Below are 21,179 nucleotides of genomic sequence, written 5' to 3'. Positions count from 1 at the left end.
TTCCCATATGATGGGAACTATTCCTTTAATCTCTTGAACCCTGGTCTATATCACCCCAAAAAATTTAAAATAAATATGTGAGACTCTTACAAGCGATGCGTTGTGAGCTTGTAGATGTTTTTGACAAAGAAATACAGTATAGTATAGAAAAGTAAAAAAGTATAGACCCGTGTGGGACACCAGTCAACTAAGTACATGTAAGTGGTTAATAGACATTACACATGTGCCAACATTCACAGCGAGATAAAAACCCAAACACACACGCACGCGCACACACACTCACACAGAAAAATCTGGAATGTTAATTTGTGACTATGACTCTGAGAGTGTGCAAATGGAACCAAATGGGCTTTTACGGGTCCATTTGGTTCCATTTGCACACTCTCAGAGTTAAATTAAAGGACAACTTCGCCCTAAATGACTTCTAGGCTAATTTTCCTACTTATATTGATCCAAAAAGACGATCCATGGGGTCTATTATATTAGGCAGAAATGCCCAGCAGCTCTCATAGCATAGAGTGGAGCCTATAAGCCTATCGCTTTTACACTATTTGTTGCGGTCAAAAGTGTTTTATTTTTATTTTTATGAATGTGGTACTATATTTGTCATTACAAACACATCCATGTCATCGTTGTCCCACACAAGCCATCACACTCTGCTAAACAGATGTTATGCTTTTATGTGTTTTGCCAAGCCCCGGAAAAGATGCCCTGTGATTGGCCAGTACAGTCACTTAGATTGGCACTTGTGCCAAATGCTCACCCCAAAACATTATTTATGAAATTGTGATGGCTTGAGTGGGACAGCAAAGGCATGGATGTGTTCGTAATGACAACTAGTAACACATTCATAAAAAAGAAAATCACTTTTGAACACAACAAATAGTGTCAAAGCGATGGGCTTATAGGCTCCACTCTATGCTATGACAGCTGCTGCGTTCTGCTGGGGAAACTGGACAACAGGGGCATGTCTGCCTAATAGACCCCATGGACAGTCTTTTGGGATCAATATAAGTAGGAAAATTATCCTAGAATTGATTTAGGGCGCAGTTGGCCTTTAAATTAACACTGAAGGATTTGACAGTCTGTACTACGGATGCTGCAGTTTCTTCTGTGCCAGTATGAGTTTGAGCTCTGACACCAGCGCCCGGTTCATGGGGTCGTCTCTGTTCTTGTCCACCTTCTTCGCCGGCTTGAGGGCCACCGTCGCCGACACTGTGGGCACCCGCCACTGCCGGTCCCCCGCGGGCACGTAGGAGGGGGGCGGGGGAGGCAGAGAGGGGGCACAGGGCGGCGGGGGTGGCGGGGGCCGGGGCCAGCTCCTGACGGAGTTGGGGTTGGAGTTGTTATAGTTCACGTTCTCCGGCGGGATCACTTCCGGCTCCGGCTCCGGCTGCGGCTCCTCCTCGACGTGGAACCCCTCGCTGCTGGGGTACTCGGCTCTCCTTAGGGGGTTCTTGAAGGGCCAGGTCTGCCTCCGCCTCTGCCTCCTCTTCAGGTGGCGGCGCGGCAGGATGCGGTTGGACTTTTTGTTGCGCATGAACATGGCCGTGGAGATGAGGACCGTCACCACGACCATGACGCTAATGCCGCCGGCGAGCATGCCTACGATCTGCAAGGGCTTGTCTCTACTCTGCATAAAAAATGACGCCAACAGCCCACCCTTGAATTGGGTCTGTAAAGAGAGCACATAGGAGAGGTCATGTCTACATGGGACTGAAATCACAGCGATTGATTGATTGATTGATTGATTGATTGATTGATTGCTTTAATTGATTGATTGATTGATTGATTGATTGATTGGTTGATTGGCCGTAGACGTGGTTTGAATTACCCGCTAAATATCACGTTGTATTTGATCAATTATTTTCTATTTTGGGCATTCTGTCAAGACAAGATCAGAAGGGTTGTTCGGGGCACCCATAGCTGAGACCATTCAGCCTCGCATTCTCTTGCAAAGCTGAGAAAATGCGTTTACAGGGTTTTGTAAACAATTGACGTGGTTTAATGATTTTTTATTTTTTTTATTTTTTATGCCTAATTCAAATTGTGAAAAATAAGCTACACATTGTGCTCCTGTACTCTTTTACAGACACAACTTTATCCTAATCAAATAACATTTACAAAATAATAAAAAAGCTAGCTTACTTAAAGCCCTGTTGTGCTCAATATACACGCCGGTGTTGCGCACCAAAAATAGCCACTCCACAAGCTCACAACCCATCGCAGCGCGACACATTGTCAGCTTGCAGGTCTGCTATTTTGCGTGCACAACACCAACGTGCAACCAAGTACAACCCATGCAGGCTTCAGTCTTGCAGAGTAAAAACAAACAGAAGGATGATCTCAAGTCAAGCTTCCTCTATGGAGCATGCCTCTTGGTAATCTTTCTGATCTTGCCCTGAGGCTTGACGCGGGACTTTTTCACCGAGCTCCAGTATATCAGTGTTGAAATGAAGACAGTCAGCGCGACTGCCAGGCTGACAAGGGTCAAACAAATCCCAAACACAGCCCCCCGTCGTCGCCTCAGGCCCATGAAGTAAGTGGTAAATCTGGACTTGATCTGAAAACATAACAACGGCAGTAGATGAGATTTACAGTCGCCTCACGGGTGCAAAAATTCAATTCAAACAATGTTAGTGGAACCAGCTGGATTCAAAAAGCAAAGATGTAGATTAAATAAAAGTATTAATACCACAAGGTAGAAATACTCAGTTTAAGTAAGTAAACGTCCAGTATTCAAAATGTACTTGTTGGCATCAACATACTTAACTCTCCTACTGCCAGATTATTTATTTATTTATTGGATCTGGTGCCATCAAAAAGCGGCTTACCTTTGCGACGTTATAGTAGATAGACAGACATATTTTTTTTTATTTTTTTTTATTTTTTTTGATTGTGCAATAGTGCACTTTGGTCTGCCAGGCAGCAGAGGGCGGCCTCATGCGAGAATGAATGTAAATTGTCCTGCTATGTGTTGCCGTACATTCAGAGCAGTCACTGGCTACAGAGCCTCCGGGCCAGAGGAAATCAACAAGGAAGTGAATTGTTCTCCGTTGATGTTAACGCATAATGGATTTTTTACACCATCACCGCGGAAAATGTGTTTACAGTACACGGCCGCGCGACCCCTCATCAGCTTACAGTCATCAGACGAACAAACCGAACGAGCGCCGTATTGGCATCGAGGTTCTGTAAAAAATGGGGCGAACGTTAACGTTCAAAGCGTGGGGAGAGTTAAAGTACTAATGTAATCTTACTCATTAGGCAGAATTTCCCATTTCACAAGTTTTAAAAATGTATAGAAATCTTTTGAAAATAGAAGATCTACAATTTCACAACCCACCCATCCCACACCACACAGCCCCTTTCACAGCCCCTTTTCATTCATCATCTTGAATCCTTAAAGAGGTGGTGCCATAGTTTTGTTCTTTTTCTGGCTTTCATGTGTCTATGAGGTTGACTGTATTTCATTAGACCCCCTGGTGTGGTTGTTATGATGAATTATGTATTTCCTTTGTATTTTGGATTTCTTCCTGGGGGCTGACACCTTGTGGGTCAAAAGTGCCGATCCAAAAACAGTGATTAAATGACATCATATAATCATCCCCTCCCCTTTTACCATTCACCCAACACTGTGGGTGTGGCTAACTTCAGCTGGGTCACCACCCACCTGAACAACCAGGCATACTTAATGAACTGGTGGGTGTGGCCACATAAAAACCTAATTTTAACTCTTTCTGTACACTCTTTTGGAAAGAATCCTCCTCCTAGTATGATCATAATACCTGATAATCATAGCCTGGTTACAGACCCTGAATCGCTATCCATGCCCCTTTAATAATTTGTTTCAGCGATCAGAGGTCTGGACGTGCTCTCATTGAAGAGGTTTTTCTCGTTTGGAAATCCATCCGGCGAATCAGCGTCGCGACATCGGGGCTTGTGATAAGCGTGGGTGGGGTTTTCCTAGAACTCATGTGCGATTACAAGCCCCCGCCGGACCGTATTGCACATTCCCAAACAAATATCGCATCATGAAATAAATCATGGCACTGCATCTTTAAGAGGTGACCCCAAGCTACAAGAATCACAGACTAAAAGACTTTTCCAAAACTTTTCCAGAATATTTAACCCAATTTCCAAGACTATATAACAATAATTCAGCTCAATAACGAGTCCTATGCGCAATGCCCAAAGACAGGTAGTGTATATGCCAGTGGTTCTCAACCTTTTCAGGCTGTGACCCCCGAAATAATCATATTTGAACTGGGAACCCCGGCACCCTGACGAGCACTAAGAGTTGAGGAATTTTGTATAACACGGTTTTATTGTGAAAATAGCAGATCTACATGCTCACAACGGCGTTGTGAGCATGTAGATCGGCTATTTTCACACTTTCTCCCTCTAATATTTGACAATTTGGACAATGTTTAATTTGTCATTTCAGAGGTATTACTTTTTTCCAGGACTTTTCAGGACCCTTGATCAATTTTGATCAACTTTTCCAGTACTGGAAAAATATTTTTCTACTTTCAAAATATTTCCAGGAATTTCATGACCGTGGGAACCCTGCAAAGGGGTTTGAATTGAAATACAGCCACTCCATGCCCCATATCTTACCGCCTCAGTGATGTCGATCTTGACGATGGTGGTGGTGCTGAAGGAGGGCTGTCCGCGGTCGCGGGCCTGGACCACCAGGGACCAGGTGCAGTCCTTCTGCTTGGTGATGTTCTGGACGATGTCCATGGACTTGATGTAGGACTTCAGCATGATCTCCCCGGTGTCGGCGTCGATGTCAAAGATGTTGTCCGGCTCTGCTTTCATGATGGAGTACTCGATGACGTTGTTGGGTTCCTCCGCGTCCTCGTCCACGGCCTGTTGGCGCGCACAGAATCAAGAAGGTGTATTTGCCATTATTATCATTACATACATATTAACATAATAATACCAACTAGAAAAATATTGTTCCTTCGAAACAATTGTGGGCTCGCTTCAAGCCAGAAAACAATGGCTATAAAAGTACAAAATGTCAAGATCGCAGGCAGTGCTCTCTTTGACGTTACTGACGTCAAAGATTGGTCCATTTTGTTCCAAAAATGTGTTGTGCAAAAGTTGACCCGCTGGTGGCGCTATAACAGGCCAATGTAAGAAGGGTGGTATCTGTTCCTTGACCTATTGGGAATGTGTTTGCAAGATTTCACGCACATTGCAGGCTGTGTTCATGATTTGAGGTGTTTTTGGCTTTGGCCACTTTATCGCTGCTTGCAGCTATATTCATTATTATTTTTTTGTGTGTGTGTGTGCACTTCATAGGCATATTAGATAAAGATCCTTAGATTGTGTGTAGAATGTTTCATGCAAATTGCAAAAAAAAATCCTAACGGGTTTAAGCGTTTCACAAACTGCTCAAAATGATATAGCGCCCCCCTTTGGCCAATTGGGGTAAGATTGGTTTTAGTGATATTTGGACTAACACTCTACATCTTTGCCAAATGCCATGAACATGTTACTTTGCATGTATGATTTAGAGGCAGAAGAATCATTTGCATAAAACTGCAATATTCATTGAATTTATTTAAAAAAGCATGTTTCAATTTTAAAGAAATCCGATCTGACAGATCTTTAGATATCGGTCCAAAGTTCACGTAAAAAAAGTTTTGTGCACGTGGAGCGAGAATTCCAGAATAAAAGCGGGTTTATGCGTTTTACAAACTGCTCAAAATGGCGGAAAATCGAAGGGCGGAGCTTACTTAACAACGACACAGATGTCTTCCGCTTGAGTCAAAGCACGCGTGTAACAAGTTGCATGTCTTCAAACGAAACGAGTCATGACTTATGCCCGTGAACGTGTAACTTTGCATGTATGATTTAGAGGCCGAAGAATAATTTGCATAAAACCGCAATATTGATTGAATTATTAAAAAAATATATTTCACTTTAAAAGAAATCCGCCGAGACTAGTTTGACCGTATTGTCCAAAGTTCATGTGAAAACAGTTTCATGCGCGTATCGCGAAAATCCCAGGAGGAGATAGATTTTTACTGTTTTTCATATAATTCCAAATTCTGGGGGATCTAAAGGTCAGAGGTCAAAAGTCAGAGCGTAAAAGTTGTTCGGCATGAGGAGACGCATACGTGTATACAGGTTTCATGGCTGGACCTCAAACACAGCATGAGCTATACCTGTTCAAAGTTCGCACTTTCGAAGGCTTCCTACAGCGCCACCATTTGGCCGATTGCTATAGAAAATAATAGCACACTTCGCCACTGTAAACTGAACACATTGATGTTTTTATTTTCATTTTCTCACTAAGTATGTAGGAGTAGAAAGGAACCGAAGTTTTGAGGAGAAGTTGATATGACTAGTATAATAGTATAGTATAGTATAGAAATAATGACAACATCTAAAGTGTGCTCGCCTTACAGGCGAGCCCACAATTAAGACGCCGCATGAAGAGCAACACAATCAAGGACAGAAAGGTATGTAGAAATGTGCAAATAAGACATATTATGTGCTTACAGCAGCAATACCTTGTATAATATACAGTATATAGCCGTAGTAGTAAGGGATATGAAAAAGGCTCAAGACCTATACTGACATATCGGTTCGATTTAAAGAAAATCTGTCATTAACGGTTTCATATAATCAAGACACTTGGACTTTGCAGGTAAGATGTCTCCTGACAGTGTAATGCCTCATTCACACTGCAGATATATAGTTGAACGTTTTGCTTGCTTGGTCAATGTTATCTCAATGGAAACCAGCTTTAAAGCTTTCATAGCTTTGTTCTGTGTGTGTCCTGTATCTTTAAAGCTGGTTTCCATTGAGATAACATTGACCAAGCAAGCAACACGTTCAACTATATATCTGTAGTGTGAATGCAGCATAAGAGAGTTGGGAGAGGCAAGGCATAATACTGTGAAGATGCCATGTGGCAGTACACTTCTTTAACTTGATCGAAGGCTTGATTTTGTCTGAAAATAAACCTTGATTTTGTCTGAACATTAAGAATCCCAGGAAGGGAGAAGTGAAGGGGATCGCTATCCTCTACATCGCTATCGGTTGATGTATCGACTGTTTTCCCGAGCGCCCTCTACAGGGTGTCGCCCAGAAACCGAAGTCGAGATCTTCTCGCGGCCCCGTCCCGTCCCGTGGCACCTGTGGCGGACCGGAGCATCGCAGAGGGTTAGATATTCACCTGCGGCGAGGTTAGGGTTTGGTTTAGGTGCTACCTCCCAGTGTTCCGTATCGTCGGCAGGTTAACATTTCACCTGCGTCCCTTGAGGGGCCGCGGCCCCCCTCCATGGGGACACGGGCCGGGGCCGTTTGAACCCCAATCCAACCCTTGATGCAGAGTGCCAAGCAGAGAGGCCCCATTTTATAGTCTATGGCAGGGTTCCCCAATAGGCGGCCCGCGGGCCATTTGCGGCCCGCGGGGTGCTACTGTCTGGCCCCCACCAACCCCAGTAATAATGGTGGTATAAGAGCAGCAACAACACTAGTATATCGTCGTTGTCGGGTGGAAACCTTGTATCTCAAAATGTGTACGTTCTTTCGCAAAGCAAAGCCCTGCTTCATCATACAAGGCCGTCGCACAAAAGTAGTGAAAACAGCAGATCTACAAGCACACAACATCGCGAGGCGTTGTGTTCTTGTAGATCTGCTGTTTTCACTAGTTTAAATCATTTTTAAAATGATAAATGCAAAACGAACGGTTTTGGACATACAAGATTTTCACCCGACAACGACGATATCTGAACTGTCGCTGGAGTAGCGGGAACGACACCGTCGCCCCCTGCAATGTTGTGGCCCTCGGCTTGGTACCCTAGACATAATTCGGCCCTTGGGGAAAACTAATTGGGGAACCCTGGTCTATGGTATGACTTGGCTTAAGATTAAGACAACATTTTACATGGATTATTATGACGCGTCAGACAGGAGACAGAAGAACTCGCCTCTATTTTCACAGGCGCTCCGATGACCATGGTCTTCTCCAGGAAGTTCTCGTTGAACTCGGGCGGGTGGTCGTTCAGGTCCAGCACCGTCACAAAGACCTCCGCCAGGTTGTACTTCCCCTCCGTGTCCTCGGCCTTCACATAGAAGTTATACTTGGACTTAGCCTCTGCGTCCAGCTTGGCCCACGGCTGCGTGTAGATGATTCCAGACGTAGGCTGGATCAAGAACCTGCAATGATCAAGATAAAAGTTTAATTAATTCATGTATTTATTCTAAAAATGTCTTTCTTTCTTCTTTACCTCCATTTAGGCCTGACCTAAGTTTTCAGAAAAAACTATATTATTCAAAAAACTTGCCTACAAAAACAACTATGTTGCTAGTGTACATGTACTGTAATACACTAAAATGAGTTCCCGGCCTGAATGGGTTAAGTGAGACATTTCTATAGGCGCTGTAATGTTCTTTTCACAGCTTACTTATATTATCATTGTCTTTTTCATTTAGTCATTTATTAATTCTGCCAGAAACACAGAAACAGAACAGAAACACAGCATTGCGCTTGTATGCCTCTGCCAACCAGTCTGTTTACATCCGTGACTGTCTGAAAACTTGACATTCAGTAATTGGGTCCTCTGATCAAAATAAGACCATTACAATGGTGTAAAAAGAAAATCAAAACATTTGCCACGCACAAGACCAAGTCTTTGCCACGGATACACTTGTCCGAGTACGGACATATTGATGACTCCTGATCCCTGAGAACATTTTGTGACAAATGTCGTGAAATTGCCTGGAGGCGTCCCTGAGATATCGTCTTTACAAGGTTGTAGACAGGCACCAGGTCACAGACGGTGACCCTGACCTTTGACCACATAACCTACTTCTAATCAGTTCATCCTTGAGGGCAAGTGGACATCTGTGTCAAACGTCGTGACATTCCCTCACGGTAATGCAAGTGTATTTGAATAGCGCGTTTCAACAACAAGGTGCTGCTTTACAGAAAACATCAAGCAAAGGAAATACATTCTAAAAGGACATGAATGAATTAAATAAAATTGAAAATAGTAAAATTATATTACAAATGACAGGCAGCTGCAAACAGAAAGCTTTTAGCTTTTCTTAAATCGCAGCTTTTAGCTGTGATTTAAGAAATGACTTTCACAAAGTTCGGACGGATGGATGTGCAAACGAATTGACAACACAAACAGACCACGTCCGTCGCTTGCGAAGGTACACACACAAAAAAAAAACAGAAACGAAAAGAAAGAAAAACTGCAAAACTAGAATAGAAATGTATTTTTCAGTGTCTCGTCTGCTATCTTGCTGTGACTGTGTCACATATTGCATGCTACCGTGCGGTAATTGGAAGCAATTAGAAGTCTATTTTCTCCCTCAATCTCATTACAGGATTAGCAAAGACAGAGGAACTGAAAGCAAAGAGCAGCATTGCGAGGCGTTGTGAGCATGTAGATCAGCTATTTTCACAATTTCTGCCTCTAATATTTGACAATTTGGCCAATGTTTAATTTGTCAATTTAGAGGTATTAAAAAGTCCTTAAAGTTGTACCATGTAACTTTTTTTATAAAACAAATCTTAAAATTGTCCTAACTGTTAAATCGCTAAAGTTTTAGAACACCCACTCCGTTATTTTCAGCTTCTGAAGCCTTCTCTTTATATGTTTTCTATGATCCTGGCCGTGGACCGGATTTCGCGCCAAAATGACGTAATCTGCATCATCTGTATACGTTGTGTATACGTTGCCCAATCACATCGCCGATCATGCACACATGGTACACTACCGGCCAATCACAGCGCATCTTGAAGTGGGGTCGCCATATTTGTAGTCGCCCGTGTGTCTCTTTACTCAAAAGGTAATCTCGCCTACCAGGCAGGGTGAAGTAGTCCGTTTCTCCGGAATGCCTGAACGCACAGGAACCAGGGACCCCTCTAAAGATAGCTCTCGGCGTTGTGGAGGCAGACGCGGGGGTGTGAAGGTACGAAAAACGGGCGAAAGACGCGAACGCGACCGCGGTTTGCTATAGGGCTACTGACCACTAGTTGAGCATCTTACACAGTATAGCTTTAACTTGTCACTTTAGAAATGTGCAGATACCCTCTATACACTTAAACTTTATGTTGGTTTGTTTACTGTTGAGAGAGAAAACAGTGATGCATATTAAGTTAATCATCTGGGGACCCCCAAAATAATTTGGGGACCCCCCTGGGGGTCAGGTTGAGAACCACTGCTTTACACCACTGGATCTACAGCACACAAAATACACTGGAACTTTACTGGTATTTGAAATATCCTCAAGTGACGGTTACACAACATTGTTTTTTAGGAATGTGCAAAAAGGGAACGCATGCAGTGTTTACTTCTACCGCCTCAGTGCGGAAGAGAGTAGATCTGGTAAATGCTTATTTTTAGGATTACGCGCTATATGTCCAGTTTTAGCCAAATGAACCCTAGCGGCCCTATTCTGGGACCTATGCCATCTAAGTTATTTGTATGACTCTGTGGATTGTGTACCTGAACTTATGCCCTTAAAGGATTCAACGTTATATTCATGCAATAAAGCTGTATCCTTAGGCTCTGCTTCAGGGGGGGGGGGGGGGGTAGTGATCTCATATGCTGTGTTTTGCTGACCTGGAATTATTCTATACTTTAGCTATTGAAAAATAGCAGATATACAAGCTCAGGAGCAGGAGTGCCGTGCCGCGAGCTTGTAGATCTGCTATTTTTGAAAAGTCATGAAAGTTTGTGCAAATCTTTGAATATATATATTTTCAAAGTGAACATTTCTAACTCAAATATTTGCTTCTGGAGGGTCCCTGATACAAAATATTTTGAGAAAGGGGTCGGCGGTCAAATACATATAATTCTAGGGGTCCTTGACATGAAAAAGTTTGAGAGCCGAGCCCCTGACGCAGAATCATGCGTTTTTCAAAGACCTTAGAATTTAGAACACATATAGAATCGGGTCAAAAATATTCAAAGAACGTGTACAAATGTTCACGCGGCACTCGGAGCTTGTACATCTGCTGTTTTTTAATAATTAAAGCATAAAATAACATTTAAAGTAATAATGCGTCTTAATGGGTAATGCTTGCGCAGGAAATCTGTAGTAGCCTATCACAGGAGCAGACTCACACCGCTAAAACTCAATGCAATATCATTGCAATAAATGGGTAATTCTGATGAAAGTGTGTGACTGAAATGTTACTGCAGTATGTTATAATGGTTAAGAAATAGACTGTAAAAACATCATGGTGATTGAAAAGAGGCTTTAAACTAGCGACAGGAACCATAAAGTATTTATGACAATGTTGATCAAGGTAAGAAAATCAAATGTAAAAGTTTTGGGGAATAGAATGGAATCCTATGGAGAACATGTTGCTTCTGGTACCAGAACAGCACATCTAGAGGCCAATCGTAGGAGCTTTCAGTTCTGTGTTGCTTCATTTTAAATCCTGACGCCTGCCCCCCCTGGGTTAAGATAACACAACAGATTGTGTTGTGTGGATAATGTTATATGCGTACAATATAACAACAACAAGGAATTGAAAGTAAGTACTTTCAAACCCTCTGAAGGCCTACAGTGCTTTATGAAGTAAACAGAACAAAGTTCCAATATAAAATGAGAAATGACAAAACACACATGATATTTTCCTAGATAACAGTGAGATACTCTATGTTTTGCTGGCTTATAGGGCTTCAGTCTCTAGATAAATGATCTGACAGGCTGTAACAACATTGGGATATACTGTACCGTACAGTACTGTGCTGTACATCCAGTTGCCCTCTGAGTGAACCATAGGTTCACCACTTTCAGACACGGATTTAAAAAGTAAATACATAACATGAGTCATGACCCTGTGATATATTCAGCGCGTCCACTGTTTTATTTATTTTGAGGATTGTCCTTTGTGCACATTACTAAATTACAAAAAGTTATTATCAACGCGGAAGTCCGGATACATGAAGTATAATTCCCAATGCTAACAGACGTAGACATATTCCATCCTGAGGTTGTGAGGGGTGAGGAGGTCCTCTTTGCGTAAAAACAACACTTTCATAATGTTTACATAAGAGATTGTTTTATGGGTTGTTTAGTGTGCCGATACGTCACCAGCTGTTACCCCCAATGAAACTCATTGGGGGGGGGGGGGGGGGGGGGGTACAAATTATACCCTATATTAGGGGTCTTCAACAGGGAGTCCAGGACCACTAGGGGGTCCTAAAAGTTACTACAGGGGGGGGCCACATCTTTGTGTGATAGGATATTATGTTTAAAGGGGAAGACCACCCATTTTCAATATTGAACTGTGAAATTAATATACCTTAGAGGGGTTGTGTGGAAATAGAAAAAAAGTTCCCCCCCTTCTGTGTTGCCTAGAACTGGAGCATTGATTTTGGGGTTTGTATTGTAAAGTACAACTTGATGACATCACACATTGTACTTTACAATACAAACCCCAAGATCAATCATCCAGTTCTAGGCAACACAGAAGGGGGGGGACTTTTTTCTATTTCCACACAACTCCTCTAAGCCAGGTATATTAATGACATATTTCAATATTGAAAATGGGTGGTCTTCCCCTTTAACATTAACCACTTGAACCCCAGCATCCCTATTCTGAGGATACCTTTAGCCAAATCTAACAGATCTACAAGCTCACAACGCCTCAGTGAAAGGCCATCAGCTGGCTGAAGCTGCAACTGAAATTCACCCCCCCCCCCCCCCCCCCCCCCCCCCCCCCCCCCCCCCAGCACTGAAGTCCATTGACACATATACCTGTGTCCACATTCTGAATTCCATACTTGTTTTCATATCGTGTCATATAAGAACTGTGTTCCAAAAATAAACGAATGATCCCACGAAATTATGTCCGGGAACCAGGGGATGAACGCTACTCTATGGGATTATCAAACAACGAAACCTAAATAGACGATCTACAAGCTCATCGTCATCATCAACATCATCCAGCAGAGTAGAGAGTGTTGGGGGACCCCCCAGCGCCGGTCCTTGAGGGGGTTCCAGGGGGTCCCCAGCAAAAGTAGTTAATACAGCATCACAATCCTTTTTACCACTTTTATCCATATATATTTTCACTATTCCCAAAAGAAAAGGAGATCAGCTTGAAATCTTCTCTCCTAGGGGGGCCCCGGCAGACAAAACATTTTCAGACAGGGGTCCGCGGCCAAACATAATATCAATTTGCGGGTCCTTAGCACGAAAAAGATTGAGAACTACGGGAGCAGAGAGTACTCACAATTCAGCTCCGGAGCCATAGATGGAGTACTTCACCTGACCCCAGAGTCCAGAGTCTGGGTCACTTGCCTATAGACAAAGAGAGGACAAGAAAGCCTACGTTAATACAAGTTTGATTGTAATCTTTGGACCAGAGCTGTTGTTGCAAGCTGTGGTAGGACGGCGCCATGCAGGGGTGTCAGAAGGGAGGGGGGGGGGGGGGACTGAGTTACTAGGGCCCAAGTTGGAGGGGCCTAAATTATTTTATACTTTAGCTATGGAAAAATAGCAGATATACAAGCTCACAGCAAGCTTGTAGATCTGCTATTTTGGAAAATGTGTGCAAATCTTTCAATATATGTATTTTTTAAGCGAACATTTGTAACTCAGATTTTGCTTCTGGGGGGTCCCTGGAAATAAATATTTTGAGATGGGGGTCCGTGGCCAAATAGATATCATTTTGGGGGTCCTTCACATGAAAAGGTTTGAGCACCACTGACATAAAAACATAGGTTTTTCAAAAAACCTTAGAAGGATTTGGAATATTCAAAGACACAAATGTTCACGATTTTTCAAAAATAGCAGATCTACAAGCTTGCAGCGCGGCACTCGGTGCCGCGCTGCGAGCTTGTATATCTGCTATTTTTCTAGTATTTTATCATTAAAGCACAAAATAATTGAAGTGAATCCTTGTACCCAGGGCCCAGAAGTTGGTGCGACACCCCTGGAGCAATGTGCTCAGAAATGAGCGTTTAAGTCTGGCTTATGAATGACCTACACTATACAGTAATCTCTGTGTGTCTCTCCTCACACAGTGCTACTGTGCTCTGGGTGACAGAGCAGTAATGCCATAAGAACCACAACTAATTCACGATGAAGTGAAAAGCCAGTCGCTTTGCTGAACCGAATGCATCCGCAAAGCATGCATTCAGCGCAGTGTGTACAGGAAGCGACTGTCGCCATGAAATCAATAAGGTTCCCAAACCTTTTAGGTCGAGACCCAAAAGAGAGAAAATGGCCGATCTACAAGCTTGTGGATGGGCTATTTTCACTAGGCTACTTCTTAAACATTTGGAATTTTATTTTTGGGGGATAAAACAATTATAATAATAAAAAATGAAACAGATTTTCTTTTAAAACACATATGGATCCCGACCTGTCACTGTTTGGGACGTTCGAAGAGATTGCTTTTTCCCAGTGGGGGCAGTGGCTCAGGCATAGATAAAAAACCTAGATGCCTCATCCACTGCTGCAGTTCTTTGGAGCGACCTGTAAAAAAAAGGATTGGTGGAAGTGCGGAAGTGTCGAAGGCAAGCTGCCACTCAAAGTGACTACTGGTACTGGCCAATCACAGCATATCTTTTCAGGGCTTTAATTCAGTTCAAAGGAGCTTTATTGGCATGAGGAAAAAAAATGTTTACATTGCCAAAGCAAGTGCCTCTGGGAAAGAGGGAGTCCCGCATCTGATTGGCCTACCGAACTTCTGTTTCTGTGACGCACGAGAATTGCCAATACTTTTTTACAGATGCTCTCAGAACCTTTCTATGTCTATGGGCTCAGGATGCAGAGCGGCCGCTTTTGAAACGGAAGGTCCCTGGTTTGATTCCCAACTCCCCCTGAGTTAGTGTCTTGAGCAAGACTCTGCTCCGGCATCCAGGGAGTGTGTGCGTGTGTGAGCACAGTTTGGCAGCGACCGGGCCAACAGTGCCGGAGACTAGCTGATGACAGACAGACCAGACGGACACATGGACGGGCAGGTTGCAGAAATATGCCCTCGGCTGTGGCTGAGACAATAAATATACTACTGAACTCTACAATAATACAGTACTCAGCCATACAAGAATGCAAATAAACCAGTAAGACTCCCTAATCGGGAGATAAGCGACCGTAGGTCACTTATCTCCACAAATAGGGCAAAAATGTGTTTTTCCAAAATCTTCCTGAGCCATGTTGATGACATGAGTGTAGACATACTGTGTAGTGATTTTCGTGATTTTAGGGGCAAAACTGTAGGAGTAGTGGGCAAAAATGTGGGGGTCCCCGAGGGAGCTGGGGGTCCCTGGAGCTCCGGGGGTCCTTGGAGGTTGTAGTTTGGCAGGTAAGGAGTGTGTGGGCAAAATCTGGCATGGATCGGGGCAACGGTTGCGGAGATATGAGCAGGGCAAAAGTGTGACGTGTGTGTGTGACGGACGGACTGACTGACTGACTGACGCACGGACACCTGGTGGAGCTTTCTGTAGTAAGTGCGACCTACGGTCGCAATTACACACACACACACACACACACACACCCCTACACAGACACATGCATTACTCAAACATACAATACATGCAGTGTACTCACTCGCAAGAACCTCCCCCCCGCCCTCCTGCCCACACACACACACACACACACACACACACACACACGCACGCACGCACGCACGCACGCACGCACGCACGCACGCACACACACACACACACACACACACACACACACACACACACACACACACACACACACACACACACACTTTTTTTTATCTGTTTGTTCAGCAGTCCGAGGGGGTGGGGTGGGTGCCAACAGGACGACGGGTGCTGCACTTTTGCTAAGCAGGCCATCAAAATGAATCGCAGTTGAACAGAGCGAATCGTCTCGGTCGGATGGGAACCTTGTATGTCCGAAACTCTTACTATTCAGGATTTTAATTCAAAAGCGCCTGCGTCCTTGCTTCTGGGGGGTCCCTGGAACTAAATATTTTGAGATGGGGCTCCGTGGCCAAATACATATAATTTTGGGGGTCCTTCACATGAAAAGGTTTGAGCACCACTGACATAGAAACAGGTTTTTCAAAAAACCTCAGAAGGATTTGAAATATTCAGAGACTTAAACCAAAAATAGCAGATCTACAAGCACGAGCTTGTATATCTGCTATTTTTCAAGAGTTAAAGCACAAAATGCGAGTGAATCCTTGTACCCAGGGCCCAGACACTTGGTGAGACACTGTGTGACGATGTGGTAGTATGGAGAGAGCGCTTGACAGCAACGAAATCGAATAAACATAAATGATGCACAGCACGTGCCGTTCTAAGCACTAAAGCGAGAGAGAGAGAGAGGAGGGGGAAGCATGGAGAGTTTGGTATTACACAACAAAATGAAAGTGATAGCCATCTGGCAGCTTACCTCCCCACCCTCGAGCTTTTATCTCTTTCCACATACTGTATTATATAACCCCAACCAAAAGTCTACATTTAGGGAATTAACAACGTCTCTCTCTTCACCATCTTGTTCAAATCATTCCTCTTAAGCTTAAAGAAGTGGTTACAAACGTGTGGGAACCGAAGCCTACAGGTGGGCCAGAAATTGGCAAGCCACCAGATTGTATTTATAGTCTAACATTATAATTAAGAAGGTTAATGTAAAAAAAAGTCATGGTATTTTTTCTTTCTTCATTTCTTTAAAATCTTGAAAAAGTGATTTTCTTTGAAAGGTTAGGAACTTTAGGTATACAGCATTAACTTCATTGATCCAAACGGGAACATAATTGATCGATTGATCAATATATTCTATGTCTATATAATATGTGTTATTGCACGGCTTGTTTGAATGCCTGATTGGCAATCGCTGAAATCAGACCGCTGCCTAATCAAAGGCTCAGAACACCTGCTGCTCCGAGGCTGCACTGTGTGAATCTTGTGCCGTATCCAACATGTCAGCCATGTAAACAAACACACAGCGACATTTACAACGAAACATTGCTCTCAAGAATGTTTTTGAAAACATTTGAAGTGAGAAATGGACAATGCAGTAACCAAATATGGATTCTATTTGATCAACTCTTCCTTGTTTGCTTCGAGGCGATGTTGCGCTTTGCGGACGGCCAGTGCAACACTTCCACTACTGTAAGCAAGGAAATATTTAGTTTACTTGGGTATTTAGTAAGTAACCGTGCAATAAGCAGGATAACATCTTCACTTCAGGTTGATATGTCGGCCTCCTATCACTCGATAACGACCGCTGAGCGAGATGTTATCCCTTACTTATTGTATGTCTATATGTCTTGATGGAAATCCTTTCCTTGGCATTGTTTTATAACTGTACCTCTCTAAATCCTAACAGTTTTCTGAAAAATGTATGTTGCTATATGGGTGGTGCTCAAAATATATTGTTCCAGGGACCAAATCAAAGATTTGCACAGTTTTTCCAAAATAGCAGTACTACAAGCTCGTAGTGCTATGCCTATGAGATTGTATATCTGCTATTTCTGAATGGTCAAAGTATAACATATTGCTTTTTAGGCTCAAATCTAACAACACAGACGCAGGGTTCCCACACATTTTTACCAATTAATTTCCAAAATTTTTCCAAAACTTTTCCAGAATATTTAACCCAATTTCCAGACTATATAACAATAATTCAGCACAATAACAGGTCGCTTACTCCTATGTGCAATGCCCAAAGACAGGTAGTGTATGCCAGTGATTCTCAGCCTTTTCAGGCCGTGACCCCCAAAGTAATCATGTTTTAACTGGGGACCCCCACCCTGACGAGCACTAAGAGTAGAGGAATTTTGTATAACACGGTTCCATTGTGAAAATAGCTGATCTACATGCTCACAACGCATCGCGTTGCGAGGCGTTGTGAGCATGTAGATCGGCTATTTTCACAATTTCTCCCTCTAATATTTGACAATTTGGCCAATGGTTAATTTGTCATTTCAGAGGTATTAACAAAATCAATAACCAAAGACAATGCATAGCTATTTTTTCCAGGACCTTCCAGGACCCTTGATAAATTCCAAAACTTTTCCAGTACTGGAAAAATATTTTTCTAATTTCAAAATATTTCCAGGAATTTCATGTGGGAACCTTGCAGACACTCTCCCGGTTTTAATAATGGGTTAGAGTGGATGACGTGCTATATTTGGCGAGGAGGAGGGCAAATAGTGATATTTTTAGCCACGGAATGTGAGCGCTTTTTATACTCACTGTCACAGACACCACGTTGGAGCCTCCGGGGGAGTTCTCTGGGATTCTAGCGATGTAGTAATCTGAGGAGAACCTGGGAGCGTTGTCGTTGGTGTCCAGGAGGTGGATGACGATGTCCGCCGTGGCGCTGAACCTCTCCGGCGTGTCCACCTCCACCGCCAGCAGCTACAGGGAGGGAAAAATCACTCAAATTACGATTCACTCAAATATCAAGATTTTTAACGTTTTCTTTCTTTCTTTTTTTTTCAATTTTTTTGCAGAATCGCAGAATTGCAATATAATTAAAGATGGGGTGCCATGATTTTTTAGGCGTCTAGATCGTATCGAATCGGGAGGTAAGTGAATCGTACCACCCCTAAGGAGAATGAGTGGCTAAAACCTCACAGCAGATCTACATTTCATTTGAGTTCCCTTTGCATATTATTGACTGAGCAACTGCCATCAGAATTGCATGCATATATACTGTACATACCGGTATATATTTTTTGTATTGTAGAATTGCCACTTAATGCTGTTTTTGAATTTGAATCCTGAAAAGTAACAGTTTTGAACATAAGGTTTCCACCAGAAAGAGACAAGAGATACTTTGTTGACTGGGGTCCAACAGGGCTTTAAACTATGTCCACTAGTATATCCCCTCTACGTCAAATCTCTTTACCGAAAGTAGCCAATCTACAATCTCACAAAACTCCGCATTTTGATGCGTCTTGAAGTTGTAGATCTGCTCTTCTCACCCCATAATAGGGACACCACGGTTCAAGTGGTTAATTATGAGGAAAAACTTCATATCGGATCTAATTATTGTACGTTTACTCCGCTACATTTATTTGAAAACATAGTTAATAGTTACTTTATAGACATACATTAACCACTTCAGCCCTTTATACATTTCGGCCAATTGAAAATAGCCAAACTACAAGCTCACAATGTGTCGCGATGCAACACATTGTGAGCTTGTAGATCTGCTATTTCCAAAAGATGTGAAAACCTGAAATGGGACATTCTATATAGCCTACTTTAAGTACATTTTGATACCAATACTTCTGTACTTTTACTCAAGTATTTTGAATTCTGGACTTTTACTTGTAAGGGTGCCCTCACACCAAAGTACCTATGAGAGTGGAATCCGCATTCTGCCAATGCATTTCAATGAGAGTGAAGCGGTTTCATGCCAGCAGAGGATTTCTGCAAAAAACGCTCCCTTCTCATTGAAATGCATTGGCGGAACGCGGATTTCACTCTCATAGGTATTTTGGTGTGAGGGCACCCTAACAGAGTATACCTACATTACATTGCATTATTGGTACTTTTACTTAAGTAGAACTTTTGAGTACTTTTTCCATCACTGTTCATTACTTGGAAAAACATGACGGAAGAAGTGAGAGTCAAACAAGGCTGACCTTATATCTGAGAACCTGGTACTTCTCATAGTCCATGGCTGCAGAATCCTCCACCAAGACGGTGACGTCTGCCTCGTTGAGCACCGTCTGAGGGACCACTCGCAGCATCCGCTCTGGACCAATCAGCCTCAGGTTGAACTTAGCATTGGCACCCTGCAAGTTCACAATTATGCATACAAACACTATTAACAATAACCAAAAGTAAACCTTTTACACCCTTTCTTGTCACAATTTGCAAAGAAAAAATTGCCCTTGGCAGATTAGGTCTGGCCCGCTCAGTTATTCAGATATTTCACCAACCAGGGACCCAGTATGCAAATATTAGTCTGGGATCACTTCACTTTTCGGGCTTGTAACCGGTCTGGAGCGGAAACCACAAAACGTCATAAAGGACCACAATTTGGCCGGAACTATCCACCGGAAACAGTTTTAACCCAAAATAATTCCCCTGCGCTCAAGGACATACTTTTAGGGCCTACCTAATAAACTCCTTGATGCGGAGTAGTTTTGCTTTTGAAAAATGTGTTTGGTATATGCATTTTAGTCCAACTCGTAGCGACTGGAAAGACTACACTAGGCTACTCGAGCATTTTAATAGGGATTGGGGAAACAAACGGAGGGAACCAAATCAGAGCGACGCCGCTTCTTCTAGTGGTTTCCGCGTTGGCCGGAAACCAATCGGCCTGTTGTGAACGCACACCAGGCTTTTCCCCAGAAAGCCTGGTAGGCGAGGTTATGCAAATATAGGGCGGGTGTATCACCTTTTCGCTACTCTGATTGGTTGTAGGTCTAACCAATAGAGTTTGAATCTTTTTGTAACCACCCCTTGGGGGAAAAAATAACACTGAGAAGAACCAGACTAAATCCACGCAGTGATATTGTCTGGCTGTGCAAGGCTATGATATCACAGGATTATTATTATTATTTTGTTTAGGGGTAAAGGGATAGATAAAGAAAAGGACAGAAAACCAGATCCGATATCGATATGGCACTGTGACAAAATTATACATAAATTACTTGGTAAAAATTAGCTGTTGAATGAGTCAGTAGAAATAGGAGCAAATGCAAAGATGTACTGTACTGTAAGTACAGTACACTAGTCCTTGCCCGTTCGAACATAATGGGCTCCGAATTATGTGCAGAGTTTGGTTTATGAGGTGTGCACAGCATATGAGGGATTGAAAGTACCGGTAGGAGTCTCAGAGAACCCAGGCGTATAAGTGAAGTCAGTTAACTCCAAATTTGGGCACTGTTTAGTATTAGTGATGTCAGACAGACATCGGACAGACAGACAGACAGACAGACAGACAGACAGACAGACAGACAGACAGACAGACAGACAGACAGACAGACATTTGTTTTTTTATTATGTAGGATAAGGTGCACGGTTTAAGGAAGGTTACATTAATTCAACTGTAAGTTACATTTGTATCTCTGAGTTACGAATTGATAAATGAACGCTGATGATTTTACTGTGCACAAGCTCCAGTTGCTTCCCGGAAATTGTCCATGTATAATAGATCACATTCCGCTCATCATGACACCCATGCATTATCTTATTCGATTAGTTTGATGCCACAACAATATAGAGGCACCCAAATAA

General features: G+C 42.9%; 1 protein-coding gene across 1 annotated transcript in view; it reads right to left on the bottom strand.

Annotated features, from left to right (window-relative positions):
* Positions 1–1,090: 1,090 nt before the first annotated feature.
* Positions 1,091–21,179, bottom strand: part of cdhr1a (cadherin-related family member 1a) — a gene marked incomplete at both ends in the record, with an annotated part of 85,526 nt that continues 65,437 nt past the window's right edge. The window contains 6 exons of the mRNA XM_080740821.1: positions 1,091–1,675; positions 4,621–4,875; positions 7,956–8,184; positions 13,232–13,299; positions 18,177–18,341; positions 19,577–19,729. Of these exons, the coding sequence (XP_080596947.1) occupies positions 1,091–1,675; positions 4,621–4,875; positions 7,956–8,184; positions 13,232–13,299; positions 18,177–18,341; positions 19,577–19,729 (1,455 nt within the window). The remainder of the gene's footprint in view (positions 1,676–4,620; positions 4,876–7,955; positions 8,185–13,231; positions 13,300–18,176; positions 18,342–19,576; positions 19,730–21,179) is intronic.

Source organism: Nannobrachium achirus (genome assembly GCF_963921795.1).
Source record: "Nannobrachium achirus genome assembly, chromosome: 13".
Classification (NCBI taxonomy): Eukaryota; Metazoa; Chordata; class Actinopteri; order Myctophiformes; family Myctophidae; genus Nannobrachium; species Nannobrachium achirus.
This window is presented reverse-complemented; position numbering and strand designations above follow the sequence as displayed.